The 17,357-nt window shown below is 51.6% G+C and overlaps 1 protein-coding gene across 8 annotated transcripts; it reads left to right on the top strand.

Moving 5' to 3' along the window:
• Positions 1-148: 148 nt before the first annotated feature.
• On the top strand, positions 149-12,474 carry Usp19 (ubiquitin specific peptidase 19). Of its 8 annotated transcripts, none has more exons than XM_050139337.1 (27): positions 149-316; positions 1,656-1,915; positions 2,143-2,175; positions 2,317-2,445; positions 2,533-2,666; positions 2,744-3,049; positions 3,178-3,394; positions 3,521-3,677; positions 4,162-4,233; positions 4,349-4,464; positions 4,563-4,783; positions 5,256-5,451; positions 5,531-5,664; positions 5,779-5,937; positions 6,019-6,129; positions 6,624-6,734; positions 6,821-6,922; positions 8,061-8,201; positions 8,294-8,412; positions 8,614-8,751; positions 8,847-9,160; positions 9,263-9,373; positions 9,462-9,678; positions 9,755-9,907; positions 10,003-10,163; positions 10,242-10,420; positions 12,001-12,474. In XM_050139337.1, exons 2-27 carry the CDS (start codon positions 1,792-1,794, stop codon positions 12,115-12,117), a joined length of 3,972 nt encoding a protein of 1,323 aa, XP_049995294.1. In that variant the 5' UTR covers positions 149-316; positions 1,656-1,791; the 3' UTR covers positions 12,118-12,474. The 8 variants fall into 8 exon arrangements, with proteins under 8 accessions (XP_049995294.1, XP_049995296.1, XP_049995295.1 ...); XM_050139339.1 differs by having other exon boundaries at positions 4,569-4,783; XM_050139338.1 differs by having other exon boundaries at positions 2,747-3,049.
• The last annotated feature ends 4,883 nt before the right edge of the window (positions 12,475-17,357 follow it).

Genomic DNA, 17,357 nt, shown 5'->3' on the forward strand with positions numbered 1-17,357 from the left:
CCGCTATACATTGTCATCAGTAGGACTCTAAGCGAAGGCCAAAGCACCACCGGAACCCCTCTTCTTTCTTTCCGGCCCTCCCCAGAGCTGCCCTTCATTTCGGTCCCCACTCTTGCCGGAAGTGCGTCATCAGCTTCCCGCTCCGCCTCCCAGAGCCGTATCTAGAAGTCGAAACAAAACAAGCGGCTGAAGCGGCCGGCGGCGGAGCCGGGACGGGGGAGGGGCGCGCCGGAACCGGAACCGACCCGACGCCGGAACCGGAATCGAGAGCGGGTTGCCAGGGCCCGAAGAGGGCTGGTGGCGGCGGTCTCGCTCGGTGAGTGCTGCGGGCCGCAAGTCGCCGGTTGCCCCAGCGGGAAGGCCGCATTGGCCTGTGGCGGCCTGTTCAAGGTCACGGGCCGCGCCCGCCCCGACATCTCGGCATCTCGAGCCCCGCGCTGTGCGGGGCCCACCGATGCCGACTGAGCCGTTATGCTACCCCCGTGGCCGGCCTGTTTTTAAGAGGACTAGAGCGAGGGTGGCTTCCTGGAGGAGGTGGTGGCAGGCCTGGGATTCGGAGGTTGGAGTCGGGTAGCAGCCTAGATGGGGCGTTGGTCCGTGGTCAGTAACTCTGCGCAGCCTTTCCGACCAGCTGGGATCTTTGGATAGTCTCTCCCGCCTCGACGCCCTCCGAGCACGGGGAAGGAACTCTAATAGGGCCTAGGTGTAAGGAGGAAACGGCGGGTGTTCTGCCCTCAGGCCTGGACGGGCTGTCACCCAAGATTCAGCTCAGCTCTCTGACCGTACAAGGGTATTTTTATCATCCCATCTTCCCCAAGGGAGCATAGATGCATCTCTTCTGGCTGAACAAGCCGGGCTTGAGGATGCTTTGGGTCCTAGGTCTGCAGTCCATCTCTCCACTCTCGCTTCAGTCTCTGATTTTGAGAACTTCATTTTGGATGTAGAAATCCAGAATCCACCCACAGGTGGATCAAAGCTGATGAGTGAAGGAGCCTGGAAATAGGGCAGTGTCTGTTCAGTGTCATGCTGGATGCCCACCATCGTGTCTCAACACTTGAGTCCACTCTTCTTTGGAGCTGGGGAGAGAAATTCCCTCTTTCGGTGGAGACAATAAGCCCGTGTAGTTTCAGGAGGAGGAGCAGGGAGCCGAGCAGGACCGTTTTAGGGCTGTGGCAGCTCTGGGGTGGGTCCATTTTCAGCTATAGAGCCTGGCCTTTCTACAACTACTTGATGGTCTCCGCCTCTCCTGCCTTCCTCCTTCACCTTCTGCTTGCCTGGTGGTGACTAAGCAGCCAGTGAGAGTGAAGGAGGGAGCAAGTGCTCTTCTCAGAGTGCTAGTCTTGTGGGTTGGAGCCATGGCTCCTGTCCAGAGGGTGAGCCTGGTCCCAGGCCATGACTGCCTTGACCTCGCACTTCCTTAGTGCACTGTCCGGCATTGTGGATCTTTTGGAGACAGTCAGGAGGTGTGGCCTGAAGCAGTTGCTGCTACATGAATTATTTATTTCCTCATAGGGTAGCTTCAGAGTATATAAGGCTGCCTCAGATGGTGACAAGATACTGCCATTTAGGGTCAAGAGTGTCCTGAATTGCGGAGTCCTGGTCGTAGGCAGGGAGCAAATTGACTTTGGCAGTGAATCCTGGTCTATTTTCATTAGGCTGTTGGTTCCTTGCTGAAGAATTTGTCTGCAAAGAGTTGCCAAGATAGCTGGGCCGGGAAGAAAGCGCCGCAGCCCTGACCCAGACGCTGTTGCCGACCCTGGGGCACTCTGGCTGGCTACCAAGCGGCTCAAGATGTCTGGTGGGGCCAGTGCTACAGGCCCAAGGAGAGGGCCCCCAGGATTGGAGGAGGCCACTAGTAAGAAGAAACAGAAGGATCTCGCAAACCAAGAGAGCAAAGATGGAGATCCTAGGAGAGGTAGGAGTGGCATTTCCAGATTCTCATGGCTGCTTCTTCCCTTGTCTCTGGACATGCAATTTAGAGGTCTGTTCCTCCCTCCTTTATCATGGCTTGATGCTGAGAAAAAGACCCATTGCAAGTTGGATGAAGCCTCAGCCTTAAACCCGAGGAGCTTGGCTAAGATCCAGACGGTGGGGTCTTGGATCTGGCTCTTCATTATTGTCTGTTTTTCCTTTTGTTGCCAGTGTCTACTCCTCGAAAGGAGCAGACCAAAGAGGGTGAGTAATAAATGGGGCTTTTCAGTGCGATTTGAGGGGAAGGAGAATTTAGCTCTCATCCGAGCAGTAGGTTTGGCTTTTTAACCTGTGTGTTGGCCGTTAGCAGTGACCTCTCTGAACCCTTTGCCATTCTCCATATAGAATTGTTGCTTGATTGGAGACAGAGTGCAGATGAAGTGATTGTCAAGCTGCGAGTAGGAGCGGGTCCTCTGCGTCTGGAGGAAGTAGATGCAGCTTTCACAGACACAGACTGTGTGGTGCGGCTTCCAGGTATGTTCCTCTGCCCTGCGTACAATGTTTCCTTTTGCATTCTCTAGTATCCCTTACCTCAGGTCACTGTTGCTACTCTCTTTCCAGATGGTCGGCAATGGGGCGGTGTCTTCTTTGCAGAAATACAAAGTTCTTGTACCAAAGTACAGGCTCGGAAGGGGGGTCTCCTACAGTTGGCACTACCCAAGAAGGTGCCTCTGCTCACCTGGCCCTCTCTCCTGGTAAGTTCCAATTGAGTGTGTGGGCCTTGGGGATGCCTAGTGTATTCAACAGGGTCTAACTGTTGTATCTTTGGCAGAAGAAACCTTTAGGGACCCAAGAGCTGGTGCCAGGGTTGCGGTGTCAGGAGAATGGACAAGAGCTGCCTCCCATTGCCCTGGAGCCAGGCTCTGAGCCCCGCAGAGCTAAACAGGAAGCCCGAAACCAGAAACGGGCCCAGGGCCGTGGTGAGGTAGGCTCAGGAACTGGCTCTGGGGCACAGGCAGGGCCCAGCGCCAAGAGGGCTGTGCATCTCCGCAGAGGGCCAGAAGGGGAAGGGTCCAGGGATGGCCCTGGTCCCCAAGGTGATGCTCCACCCTTTCTATCTTCTGACCCAGCCACCCAGGTGAGAGTTAGGTGCCTATTTGGGGACTGGGGAAGGAATGTGGACTAGAGTGGGTGCCACCTGCCAGACCCAGGGCTAAATCTTGCCTCTTTTTTTCTTTTTCTTTGTGTGTGCACACGCGTGATTAGGTTGAGGTTGAGGAGCAGCTCCATGTACCACCACTGAACCCTCAAACCAGTCTCCTGGGCTCAGAGAAGAATTTAGGCCTCTTGACAAGAGAGAAGACAGTGTCCCCGAGGAATGACCCAGTCTCCCCAGTCATGGTCCGGAGCAGAGACCCTGAGAAGGATGACCATGTCAAAGAGGAGATGGCAGTAGGAGCAGATTCTGCAGCTTTGGTGGATGGTAAAATCGGGATTGGCCAGACAGACCCCAGGTTGGGTTGCGAGGTTGATGGTGGGTAGGGAGGAGTGTAGTAACAGGCTGGAATTTGTCTTGGATTGGTGACCCTGAGTCATGGTCTCAACATAGACCCAGAGTCCATGGTGAACCTGGCATTTGTCAAGAACGACTCGTATGAAAAGGGGCCGGACTCAGTGGTGGTGCACGTGTATGTGAAGGAGATCTGCAGGGACACTTCGCGAGTGCTTTTCCGAGAGCAGGACTTCACACTCATCTTCCAGACCAGGTGTGTAACTGGGGCTGGGACAGTGGTCTCAAGTGGGGATATGTTTCAAGCATTTTGTTGTTGTTGTTGTTGTTATTGTTGTTTGTTTGTTTGTTTGTTTGGTTTTTAGAGACAGGGTTTCTCTGTAGCTTTTGGAGCCTGTCTTGGAACTAGCTCTTGTAGACCAGGCTGGTCTCGAACTCACAGAGATCCACCTGCCTCTGCCTCCCAAGTGCTGGGATTAAAGGCTTGTGCTGCCACCGCCTGGCTGTTTTTTGTTGTTGTTGTTGTTGGTGGTGGTGGTTTTTGTTTTTGTTTTTGAGACAGGGTTTCTCTAGCTTTGGAGCCTGCCCTGGAATTAACTCTTATTGACTAGGCTGGCCTCGAACTGATGGAGATCCACCTCTCTCTGCCTCCCAAGTGCTGGAATTAAAGGTGTGTGACACCCCCGCCCGACCTCAAGTGTTTTCTTTTGTCCTTTTCCTTCCCTGCTTTGCCTCTGCAGGGATGGAAATTTCCTGAGGTTGCATCCAGGCTGTGGGCCCCACACCATCTTCCGCTGGCAGGTGAAGCTCAGGTTGGTGGTGCCCAGCCCCACTGCTGCTACTGTTACTTGGGTTTCCATTTCTCTGGCTTGTTTAGCTTGGCACCTGCTTCGTCTCAAGTCTCTGAACTCAGCTTTTCCCTGACAGGAACCTGATTGAGCCAGAGCAGTGTACGTTCTGTTTCACGGCCTCTCGCATTGATATCTGCCTCCGGAAGCGGCAGAGTCAGCGCTGGGGGGGACTGGAGGCCCCGGCTACACGAGGTCTGCACACGAGCTCCCTTCATTGCCCCTGCCCTGCCAATCAGGACCCCTGTCACACATGCTGCTAACCACCAGCCCTCTCATTCCCCCTTTTTAAGGTGCAGTGGGTGGTGCAAAGGTTGCCGTGCCGACAGGTCCAACCCCTTTGGATTCAACCCCTCCAGGAGGTGCCCCCCACTCCCTCACAGGCCAGGAGGAAGCCAGGGCAGTGGAGAAGGAAAAACCCAAGGCTCGATCTGAGAACACAGGACTGGATGGGGTGGTGGCCCGAACCCCCTTGGAGCACGTAGCTCCAAAGCCAGAACCACACTTAGCCTCGGTGAGAATCTTGGGCTGGGAAGGGCAAAGAGTCAGGCTGGAAGATGGGTGGTAGTGGGGTACACCTTCAATCCTATCACAGAGGAGGCAGAGGCAGGAGGATCTCTATGAGTTTGAGGCCAGTCTGGTCTACAAAGTGAGTTCAGGACAGCCAGTGCTATCATGTAGAGAAACCCTGTCTCAAAGAAAGAAAGGAAGGAAGGAAAGGGAAGGGAAGGAAGGAAGGAAGTAATAAAAATAATGAGGCCGAAGCCGGGCGGTGGTGGCGCACGCCTTTAATCCCAGCACTCAGGAGGCAGAGGCAGGCAGATCTCTGTGAGTTTGAGACCAGCCTGGTCTACAGAGCTAGTTCCAGGACAGGCTCCAAAGCCACAGAGAAACCCTGTCTCAAAAAACCAAAAAATAAAATAAAATAAAAATAATGAGGCCGGGGGTATCAGGGCTGCTCTGTCATGTTTCCTTTGCTCCCACAGCCCAAACCCACATGTATGGTGCCTCCAATGCCTCACAGTCCGGTGAGTGGAGATAGTGTGGAGGAGGAGGAAGAGGAAGAGAAGAAGGTGTGTCCGCCAGGATTTACTGGCCTTGTCAATTTAGGGAACACCTGCTTCATGAATAGCGTCATTCAGTCTCTGTCCAATACTCGGGAACTTCGTGACTTCTTCCATGGTGAGGTCTTTGCCCAGGAGCCTGGGGTACAGGCAGAAGGGGAAGCTTTGTCTCTCACACCTTTGCTTGACTGTTCTAGATCGATCCTTTGAAGCTGAAATTAACTACAATAACCCACTGGGGACTGGTGGGCGGCTGGCCATTGGCTTTGCTGTGCTGCTCCGGGCCCTATGGAAGGGCACTCATCAAGCCTTTCAGCCCTCCAAGCTAAAGGTGATTTGTGATTATTCTCAGTCTTGTTTAGAGAGGATTCAGGGAGCTAGCTAGTGAGGGGCCTGGTGAATGGGTATTAAGATTTCTTATTAACACTTTGACCTCCCCATTCAGGCCATTGTGGCAAGCAAGGCCAGCCAGTTCACAGGCTATGCACAGCATGACGCCCAAGAGTTCATGGCTTTCTTGTTGGATGGGCTGCATGAGGACCTGAATCGGATCCAAAACAAGCCCTACACAGAGACTGTGGACTCAGATGGGCGTCCTGACGAGGTCAGTCAAAGTGGGGTTGTAGGGTAGGGTTTGGGTGGCGCAGCTCTTAGGTCTCCTCAGTTCTCACCATTTCTTCCTCAGGTGGTGGCTGAAGAAGCATGGCAGCGGCACAAGATGAGGAACGACTCATTCATTGTGGACCTGTTTCAGGGCCAGTACAAGTCGAAGCTCGTGTGCCCTGTGTGTGCCAAGGTGCGGTAGACTCCCCTAGAGAGAGGCACCCTAGTTAGTTAGGCTGGTTTGATCAGATTGAGTTGTGCATTTTCAGGGAGTACTGGGCAACATTTGGGGAAGGAAGGTCGAAGAGAGGCCTAAGGTTCTGTGTGGTCCTGAGGATTCAGCAGGGTAGGCTTCCTGGCTGAAGTTGGGGCAGGGGAGAGATGTGGATGGATAGGTGTGGTGTTGCAAAGATAAGTAAGGTGTGCCGAAGTTGTGGGTCAGGTTGGAAAGGCATGTGGGATACAGGTGAAGGGAAGCTTGGGTTGGCTAAGCTGCCAGAAAAGGAATCGTGCCTGAGGAGGGGCGTTGGTGGGCCCCTTTGCTCAGCCTAGTGCTCTCTCTGACTGGGAGTTTGCTGACTGGCTGAGGGAGCCCTGAGGACCATCAGAGAGCCTGCATCAGGCTCTCCAGGAATAATGAGCATCTCGATCCCTTGTGACACCCTAGTGTCACCTTTGCGTCCACAGGTCTCCATCACTTTTGACCCGTTCCTTTATCTGCCGGTGCCCTTACCACAAAAGCAAAAGGTTCTCCCCATCTTTTATTTTGCTCGGGAACCCCACAGCAAACCCATCAAGGTGAGTAATGAGCCTCTTCCCTCTGGGCCATCCTAGAAAAACGTGACTCTCCTTCGCCCCCACTAACTTTACCTTTGTTGCCAAAGTTTCTGGTGAGTGTTAGCAAGGAGAACTCCAGCGCAAGTGAAGTTTTGGATTCCCTCTCTCAGAGTGTCCATGTGAAGCCTGAGAACCTGCGCCTGGCTGAGGTATATCTCTTTACCAAGTTTCTGCATGTGTGGCTACCTAAGTTTTTTTTTTTTTTTTTAAGTATTTTATGAGTGTTTTGCCTACTTGTATTCATGTATGTGTGTGTACCATGTTGTGTGACTGGTGCCCATAGAAGCCAGGCGATATGGTGTTGAACCTCCTGGAACTGGAATTACCGACAGTTGTGAGCTGCCATGTATGTGCTAGGAATAGACCCCCCCACTCCCCATCCCACCAAGATCTTATAGAGCAGCCAGTGCTCTTAACTACTGAGCTATTCCTCCAGCCCCATATATGTATTGAAGGACAGACAGACATGTACCATTAATGGTATCTAAAGATGTGTATATGAATGTAAATACTTCGCAGAAACTTAGTTTGTAGGTGTTTATTGAGACCAGGCCTTGGGCTGTGTTACATAGGATCCTGAGTTCTCAGCCAGCATTAGTTTATTCCCCTCTGAGGTGCCTCTTCTCTGGGATAAGGAGCTTTGGCAGAGCTTGAGCTTGGGCAGGATTATCAGGCCATTTTCTCCATTCTTTTTTTCATTTTTGGTTTTTTGATACGGTTTCCATTTGTATAGCATTGGCTGTCCTGGAACTTTGTAGTTCCAGACTGGCCTTGAACTCACCCAAGATTCATCTGCTTCTGTTTCCTAAATGCTGGGATAAAAGCACCACTGCCTGACTTTTGTTTTTGCTTTCCGAGACAGGGTTTCTCCATGTAGCTTTGGTGCCTGTCTTGTAGGCCAGGCTGACCTTGATCTTACAAAGATCCACCTGTCTTCCTCCTGAGTGCTGGGATTAAAGGCCTGTGCCACCACCGCCCTTTTAACCCAGCAGCTCCCATTTTTTCTTGGAGTATGAGTGTGGAAGAGGCTATTTGAATGTGGACCTAGTTCTCGTAGGGGTAGAGGCCCTCAGTATGATCCATGTAGTTGACTCTTGCCTAGGTTTTGTCTCTCAGGTACTCCAATGTACTCTCTGCCACTGGGCGGGTATATTCCTCTTTAAGACCACAGGTCCTTTTCTTCCCTGTCCCAGTAGACTTCAGTGCATGACCAAGAGACCTTCATGGTGCTGTGAAGCAGACCTAGAGAAAGGGCTTATCACCTGGCATCTGTGTGTTTATCTCTAGGTAATCAAGAATCGTTTCCACCGTGTTTTCTTGCCCTCCCACTCACTGGACTCTGTGTCCCCAACTGACGTGCTCCTCTGCTTTGAGCTGCTGTCCTCAGAGTTGGCTAAGGAGCGGGTAGTGGTGCTAGAGGTGCAGCAGGTAAGTGGGGGACAACCTGGTGCCACGGGGCCCCGGTGGGTGCTGGTCACTCCTGCCTTTAATGCTTTACTGAGCCAGATGACTCACCCTAGCGCCCCCAGGTACCCAGCATCCCTATCTCCAAGTGTGCAGCCTGCCAGCGGAAGCAGCAATCAGAGGACGAAAAACTGAAGCGTTGTACCCGTTGCTACCGCGTGGGCTACTGCAACCAGTGAGGAACCCTATGGCCTTGCCCCTCCCATTTTCTCCACCTGACACTTGCCATCCTGTCCTCTCCACACAGCAGCACATATTTTAAGCCCTCCCCCATTTGTCCATTTTATCAGGCACTGGGGGGCAGGGCTGGCACACCTAGTCACCAGGGCTTCAGACTTAGGTTTAAGCCCCTAGTCTTACCACTCCTTCCTTCCAGGTTCTGCCAGAAAACCCATTGGCCTGACCACAAAGGCCTCTGCCGCCCTGAGAACATTGGCTACCCCTTCCTGGTCAGTGTACCTGCCTCACGCCTCACTTATGCCCGTCTTGCTCAGCTACTAGAAGGTTATGCCCGGTAAGAGCTCAGAGGACTAGTGTGGGCAGGGAGCAGAGGTGCTCAGGTGTCGGACAACAGGTCAGAATTCTTATTGCCTTGTTGTCTGCTTGTAGATACTCCGTGAGTGTGTTCCAACCACCCTTTCAGCCTGGCCGAATGGCCTTGGAATCACAGAGCCCTGGATGTACCACATTGCTTTCAGCTAGCTCTCTGGAGGCTGGAGATAGTGAGAGAGAGCCGATCCAGCCTTCTGAGCTCCAGTTGGTGACTCCCGTGGCTGAGGGGGATACAGGGGTTCCCCGTGTGTGGGCACCCTCTGATCGGTGTCCTGTAGCTAGCACCAGTGGAATTTCTTCTGAGATGCTGGCCAGTGGGCCTATTGAAGGTTGTTCATTACTTGCTGGTGAGAGGGTGTCCCGGCCTGAAGGTAAGCTCTGTTGAAATGCTTTGGGTGTTGCAGGAAAACATTGGGGAAGGTTGTTTAGACCGTAGTGGACAGATAAGCACTGATTGTCCTGCTTCGTCTTAGCTGCTGTGCCTGGGTACCAACACTCAAGTGAAGCCATGAATACCCACACACCCCAGTTTTTCATCTATAAAATTGATGCATCAAACCGAGAGCAACGACTTGAGGACAAAGGTGTCTGATGCTTTGGGTGGAAGTTGTGGGGTAGCTTGGGCTGGCTGCTCCACACGGCTGGGTGACCACTATCTCTGCTCATCTCCAGGGGAGACACCATTGGACCTAGGTGATGATTGCAGCCTGGCTCTTGTGTGGCGGAACAATGAACGCCTCCAGGAGTTTGTGTTAGTAGCCTCCAAGGAGCTGGAGTGTGCCGAAGATCCAGGCTCTGCTGGTGAGGCTGCTCGTGCTGGCCACTTCACCCTGGACCAGTGCCTCAACCTCTTTACTCGGCCTGAAGTGCTGGCACCTGAGGAAGCCTGGTGAGGATGGGGCAGCAAACTGTTGGCGATGCAGGCTGGAGGGAAACTTGTGGTTCTGACTCTTCTGTCCCTGCAGGTACTGCCCACAGTGCAAACAGCATCGCGAGGCCTCCAAACAGCTGCTGCTTTGGCGGCTGCCCAATGTGCTCATTGTGCAGCTGAAGCGCTTCTCCTTCCGTAGTTTCATTTGGCGTGACAAGATCAATGATTTGGTGGAGTTCCCTGTTCGGTGAGCACTGAGTGAACCCTGGTGCTGGTGACTGGACAGGGCTTGGGCCCTGGGGGCATGCTAATTGCCTCACCCTTCTCTGACTGGGACTGCAGGAACCTGGACTTGAGCAAGTTCTGTATTGGCCAGAAAGAGGAGCAGTTGCCTAGCTACGACCTGTACGCTGTCATCAACCATTACGGAGGCATGATTGGTGGCCACTACACTGCCTGTGCACGCCTGCCCAACGATCGCAGTAGCCAGCGCAGTGACGTGGGTGAGGGCACACACAACCAGCAGGCTATGGTGGGATGGTGGTACAGGCCGTGTTCATATTCTTCCCACCCTGCTGTAGGCTGGCGCTTGTTTGATGACAGCACAGTGTCAACTGTAGACGAGAGCCAGGTCGTGACACGGTATGCCTATGTCCTCTTCTACCGTCGGCGGAACTCTCCTGTGGAGAGACCCCCCAGGGCAGGTCACTCTGAACACCATCCAGACCTAGGCCCTGCAGCCGAAGCTGCTGCCAGCCAGGTGAGGCATGGGGGCGGCTTGACAGTCTAGTTGGTGGACAGGGCTGGGAATATAGCTCTCTTTCCTCTACAAGCCTGCAGAATTCAGAGATGGGGTTCCTTGACATTCGGGCCTCACCCAGGGGCATTCTAGAAGACACCTTAGGAACACAGTCAAAGGTATACATACATAAACATGCTGCCAACGGTGCGCACAAAATCCAGGTCCGAGAACTGCCCTGAACCTCAGCAGGCGTGCTACTATAAGCAGACTAACCCTCACTTCTCCCAGCTCTCCCCCACATTCTCCACATGCCACCCTAGAGACCCTCATTGGTGATTACCCTTGTGTTCTGGTGTACACTCAAGATATCCCTGTCAGAGATGGCTGTCACCTCCAGTGCGGTCACACTTTCTGTGGGAGCAACTCTCCCTACTGAACCTTGGTGCTCTTGGGTCTCGGTTGCTGACAGGGTTCCAGGGGTTCGTGAGCACAGCCACTCTGCTCTCTCTACCATCAGCCTTCCCTGTACTTCGTTCCCTGTACTCCCTTGAGACCTTGCTGTCAGGCTCACAGACACAACACAACGGTCAGGATCTGGGCATGGGTAATCCTGAGGAAATTGCCATGAGGTTGGCTGCTTAGCCTTTGTGAGCTGATCCCTTCTTTGGGAAGCCTGGACTAAAATCTGACCAGGTAACACTACTCCCTTGCCTGTGAAAAGTTAAATGTGGATTAAAAGCTGCCTAGAGGAAGTCAAAGGCTGTTAGAATTTTCATATCCTAATGTTCTCAGTTTAGAAACCTCCATGCTGGCTACCTACCTACCTCCCTGCTGCTTGATCTGGAATGTGGGGGCTTAGGCCCGGTCACCTTGATGTGACTGTCTTGGCTAGGGGTCTCAGGGAAACTGGGGCCTCCCGTCCTCTGGGTGCTGATGGCCCTTTCCACATACCATAGGCTTCCCGGATTTGGCAGGAGCTCGAGGCCGAGGAGGAGATGGTGCCCGAGGGGCCTGGGCCTCTGGGTCCTTGGGGGCCCCAAGACTGGGTGGGGCCCCCACCACGTGGCCCTACCACACCAGACGAGGGCTGCCTCCGATACTTTGTCCTGGGTACCGTGGCGGCTTTGGTGGCCCTTGTGCTCAACGTATTCTATCCTCTGGTATCTCAGAGTCGCTGGAGATGAGCTCACCTGCAGGCACCTCCTGTGAGCTGGCCTACCTGCCTGCTCACCAGGCCATGCCTACCTTTGTGGTGGGGAACAACTCTAGGCTCTGGGCCTCAGTGTATGTATCTGGTGGGAGACTTGTGAGAACTGCAGCCTCTTCAGGGGCAAAGTATCCTAGGGTATGTGTCCATCCGGTTGTCTGTTCCTCTGACCCTTGTCCTAGGGCTTGGCCCTGCTGGAACTATTTCCTGTATTTAAAGTGTTAATAAAATGAGCATTCAGGCCCGATCTCGTCTCTCTGTCTAAACGCCGCTGCTGTCTGCGCCTGCCTAGGGGCCCTCCCTTGGGTGCCGGGGCTCTGAGCCAGCACCCCCGGGATGCCAGGCAGTATGCTGGGCAACCCCCAACCCCTGTCCTCGTATTCTGTTGCAGGGACTAGGCCCTGGCCAGGCCCCCGAGGTGGCCCCCACGCGGACAGCCCCTGAACGCTTCGCCCCCCCTGTGGACCGCCCAGCCCCCACGTACAGCAACATGGAGGAGGTCGATTAGCAGGTCCCTGGCTGATGGAGGGACTGGGTTTGGGGGATCCCCTTCAGAAGGCCATCTCTTTTCCACTTTTCCTTCTGTCACTCAGAGGACACTGGTTCCACCAATGGGAAGCTGGGGGGGCATGATCTGGGGGTGGGAACCTCACAAATTGTGACCTCATCAATTGGTCCCCAGATTAGTGGGCCTTGGCTTTTTCAGCTGCCTTCAGTGCTGTGTGTTTCTCAGTTGTACCTTTGATTCTTTCTGACCTGCATTATAAACATTATAATTTTATTCTAAAAATTGTAATTTTTTTGCATTTTGGAAGTGATTGCTGCTGTTTAAATATATTTTAAAAATAAATAATGAATAAGCAGACTTAGTGACTGGTCCACAACATGTGGCTACCTCCCCTCCCTTCTGCAGTAGCTGGTATATGTGTGTGTTTGTATTAAAGATCTCTGAGGGGAGATGAGGTCACAGCTCATTTTCTCTGGGTCATTGTAGAACTTGGTTGTATGACAAACTGCCTGCCAAAAGCAATTTCAGGAAGAAAGGGTTTACTTAGGCTCATAGTTTGAGGGTCCAGTCATCATGGCAGAAAAGGCATGATGCAATTGGTTCAGCACCTCTGAAGTGAGGAAGCAGGGAGTGATGATGGCAGCTCAGCTCACTTTCTTCCTTTTTATTCAGACCCTAGCCTAGGGGATGAATGGTGCTGCCCACATGTAGGGTAGGTCTCCTAGGTGATTCTAGATTGTGTCCAGTTCATGTTATTAACCATCAGTCATGAAGCACCACTACCACCACCACCCATGGTATCAGCTCCCTGGAGGCTGCCTGCTACCCAGCAACCCATTGGTTCTGCCTCCCATGTTGAAGTGGCTGTAATTGGCGTTGAGATTTTAGGGCATCCAAAAAGAGTAGTACCCATGAAACTGTAACATTGGTTAAAGGTGCAAACCCTGTCTGGCAGTGGTGGCGCACACCTTTAATCCTAGCACTTAGGAGGCAGAGGCAGGTGGAAATCTGAGTTCGAGGCCAGCCTGGTCTACAGATCAAGTTCCGGGACAGACAGGGCTGTTACACAGAGAAACCCTGTCTTGAAAAACAGTGAAAGTGCAAACCCTGGAGCAGCCTGGGGTTAACAAACAGCTCATTAGAGACTGCAGGGAAGGAGAGCCCCTGGGGGAGCTGCCCTCCTTTCTTCTCAAGCCTACCAAGTTTAAAAACACCTGTATCCCTTGAGAGAAAAGATGAAGCCCCTGCTCTGAAAAGAGGATAAACAGAGGACCAGAGAGACAAGCTCACTAAACTTCCTACTCTAGAGGGGCTCTGGGCTCTCAGACCATGGCTTCTGGCAATTGCCCAAGGTTACTCACCCATAGGTCATACCTAGGCTTCAGGGTCTCTGCACCCTTGTACACTTTCTTCCAGTACCAGGAATTTGTGTAGTCAAGTGCTCTATCACTGAACTAAGTTCCAACTCCTGTACAATCCTGTACAAACACGAGAAACCTTGCTTCTGTCTGGATCATACTGTCCCTCTGCAACCTCCAATTACTTGAGTAGAATGGGCCTCTTTAGAGGATGGTGGGAAGCAAAGGTAGGAAGTGGATATTTAAGAGCAGGGCTGGAGAGATGGCTCAGTGGTTAAGTGCTTGCTTTCCAGACTTTCTGAGGAACTGAGTTTGATTCCCAACACCCACATATCACGCAGCTCACAACTGCCTAAAACTCCAGCTTCAGGGAGTCTGACCCTCTCTGTCCTCTTTGGGCACATGCATTCCCACGACCCACACCCAACCCCTCATGCAATTAACACCTAGAGAAGCCAGAAGTAGAAAGACAAAAGACAAAATGGAGCCAGCAGCATCTTGAAACCCACAATCCAATTACATGAAGCTCAGTATGCAGATCTGACTTCAGAGTTGGGAATTAGGGGCAGCAGCTACTGGAGAATCCTAACCACATGATTATAATTGGCTTTATCCGGTGGGGACCTTGTATAAAAGGCCATGTGGTGGTTTGGCTTTGTAGAGCTGACTGGATGAGCGGCCTTTTAGAAATGGAAATGCTAGCCGGGCGGTGGTGGCGCATGCCTTTAATCCCAGCACTTAAGAGGCAGGCGGATCTCTGTGAGTTCGAGACCAGCCTGGTCTACAAGAGCTAGTTCCAGGACAGGCTCCAAAACCACAGAGAAACCCTGTCTCAAAAAAAAAAAAAAAAAAAAAAAAAAACCCTGAGAAATGGAAATGCTAACCTGGGTGTTGGTCCTGTCAGCCAGGATGGCTGGAGGACGTTGGCAGGAATGGGCTGAGTAACAGGATTGTGTTGAGTCTTTAGTCTGTGCAGCACTTACTTTGAGCCCATGACACTGCCATTCTGTGGCCTGTATACTTTTAGTTTATGCCACTAGACTTGTTTATGCACCTCGCTGCCCCTATGCTATGATGGCTTTTGCTGGCTGCTACCTCGCTTTTCTATTTGGTCATTTTTCTTGGAGGATGTACTCCTGTAGGAAGGATACCATAGAAGCTAGGGCAATATAACTGTAAGTTATGGTTCCTGGCATCTGTTTAAACATCCTATTGTCATCTGTCACTGTGACACGGCACTGGTGGAGTTACTATCTCATGCTGTTCTGCTGAGCTATTGAACCCACAGGGTGTCATGAGGAGACTAGGTAAAGGAGGATGCAGGTCTTAACCCTATTAAGGAGGCCATTGCCAGACTTGCAGGACTTAGTGATGGTGGTGACTGAGGTGTTATGATAATTCTTGGGGTGGCGTCAGGTATTGAGGGAAACATTGGCAGTGGCAGGTTGTCTTTTGTTTTGAAACAGGGTCTTGCTATGCAGTTAAGGCTGGCCTCAATCTCATGGCATTTCTGCCTTAGCCTCTTAAATGCTAGGATAACTGGCATATATCACCATACCTGGTAAGGTGGTCTGTATGGCTCTGCTCATTGTGGGCAGTACCCTTGGGTCATGTTGGCTGGGTTTCTGCAGCTGCAGATGTCACAGTGCTTGTCCCTGCCTATGATATGGCTGTCCTGCATCATTTAACCAACTCCCAAACTTGGCCTTGCCCATGAATAAACTCTTGGGTAAGTGGAGGCTCAGGATACAGGATTGGATCTGGATAGTGCTTTAACGTGTGGCTCTGGAGAGAACCTGGCAAGGTGATCATTATGTGGGACTCATATGTAAACTCAGACATGAAATTTGGCTCGTTGGTGGGATGTCAGCACACAGCAGGTCACACAGGCTGTGGTTACAGCCTTGTCAGACTCCTGCCCAGTCCTTTGAGACCAGAAGAACATCCAGTTCTGAATTTGGGAGTTTCTTTACCATTCTACACAGCTGCTGGCTTTCTCGCTTTTTACATGAAGAACTTGTGTGTTTTAACTTAGCAAGTCTTGGAAGGTAGCAGACTGGAGAATTGCAAGCACTCCAACCACAGCCAGGATTAGCCCAGCTCTGTTTCTCGCTGTCCCTGTATCCAAAGTCCTGTGGAGGGATTTGCTTGTGGGTTGTGGTTTGTTTGCCTCTGTGTGTGATACTTGCCTACTCTGAAACAGGTAAGTATGGCACTAGACTTTAAATCTTAGTTTAGTTTAAAAAAAACAACCCATTGTTGCCCAGGCTGGCCTCAAGTTTCCAGGGGGAAGCTTGGATTATAGGTACAGACCACTGCACTGGACCTGGCACAAGATCTTCCTTCCTTCCTCCCTCCCTCCCTCCCTTCCTCTCTCCCTCCCTCCCTCCGTCCCTCCCTCCCTCCCTCCTTCCCTCCTTCTTTCCTTCCTTTTTTTAGACATAGATGCTGGGTGGTGCTGGTGCATGCCTTTAATCCCCCAGCACTTGGGAGGCAGAGGCAGGCGAATCTCTGTGAGTTCTAGACCAGCCTGGTCTACAAGAGCTAGTTCCAGGACAGGCTCCAAAGCTACAGAGAAACCCTGTCTCTAAAAACAAAACAAAACAAAACAAAAAAAAGAAAAAGACAAAAAAAATATGGAATCTTCTATTTTTAATGTTATTTTTTCCACTTAAAATTTTATTTTATGTATATGGGTATTTTGCCTCTATGTGTATCTGGCCATCACTTGTGTGCCTGGTGCCTGTGGAACACAGAAGAAGGCATTAGATCCCCTGCAACTGGAGACACAGATACTTGAACAGCTATGTGGGTTCTGGGAAATGAATCAGGACTTTGGGAAGAGCAGCCAATGCTCTTTTTTCTTCTTTTTTGTACTATGAATTATTTAAAGATTTATTTATTAAGTATACAATGTTCCTCCTGCATGTAAGCCTGCAGGCCAGAAGAGGGCACCAGATCTCATTAGAGATGGCTGTGAGTCACCATGTGATTGCTGGGAATTGAACTCAGAACTTCTGGTCTTCTGAGCCATCTCTTCAGCCCCACCAATGCTCTTTTTAACTGCTGGTACAGTTAAGAATATCCAGCTCCCCAAATATCTTTTATTTATTCATTTCTTGATAATTCCATATATGTAAACACTGTATTCTTTTTTGTTTTCTTATTTTTTGAGACAGTTTTACTATGTAGCCCTGGCTGGCCTTGAACTCACATGCAGTCCACCTGCCTCTGCCTCTGGGATTAAAGATGTATGCAGCCTCTCCCAGCAACAATGTATCCCACTCCCCAGCTGCTCTTATTATCCCTAGGCACCTAGTAACCCACTTGATTCAGTCAGTGCTGCCTGTTGGCATGTTCCTCTGAAGTCGCGCCTGGCCTTTCTCTTTCCTCTTCTTGCCGTGTCCCAGTAGGCATTTAAAATGCCAGGGTAATGTGGTCCCAAATAGGCCATTTTACACATTTTCTACAGTGATCTGGACCGGAAAATTCAGGGAATTCATTTTATCATCTGTTTCCATGACAACTCAAAAGCTGTGACGTTGAAAAACGCGACTGGAACTCACTTTTGCTCTCCAACAAGATGGGGTTGAATTCCTAGGGCTGAGGGAGAAGAGGCCAAAGCTGAGTCTGCTTTGTTTTTAAATACTTTCACTCTCCACACCCGAGGCAAATCTTCTAAACCGCTTGGACTCCACCCTGCCAGCGGCCTTAGGGCCAGGGAGGCGGAAACCAACTGGCCGGAAAAGCCAGTTGGGGCGCTTGCTGGCTCTAAAACGGCGTTGACTCTCTGCCGGGCCCGCCCCTTTCCTCAGGAAGGCCACCATTGGTTCTTTCCCAGGCTTCTTATTCTGATTGGTCAGTGAGCGAAGGTCGCTGTGC

The sequence above is a fragment of the Alexandromys fortis genome, unplaced genomic scaffold (genome assembly GCF_014885135.2).
Source record: "Alexandromys fortis isolate MF-2015 unplaced genomic scaffold, M_Fortis_MF-2015_v1.1 scaffold_36, whole genome shotgun sequence".
NCBI lineage: Eukaryota > Metazoa > Chordata > Mammalia > Rodentia > Cricetidae > Alexandromys > Alexandromys fortis.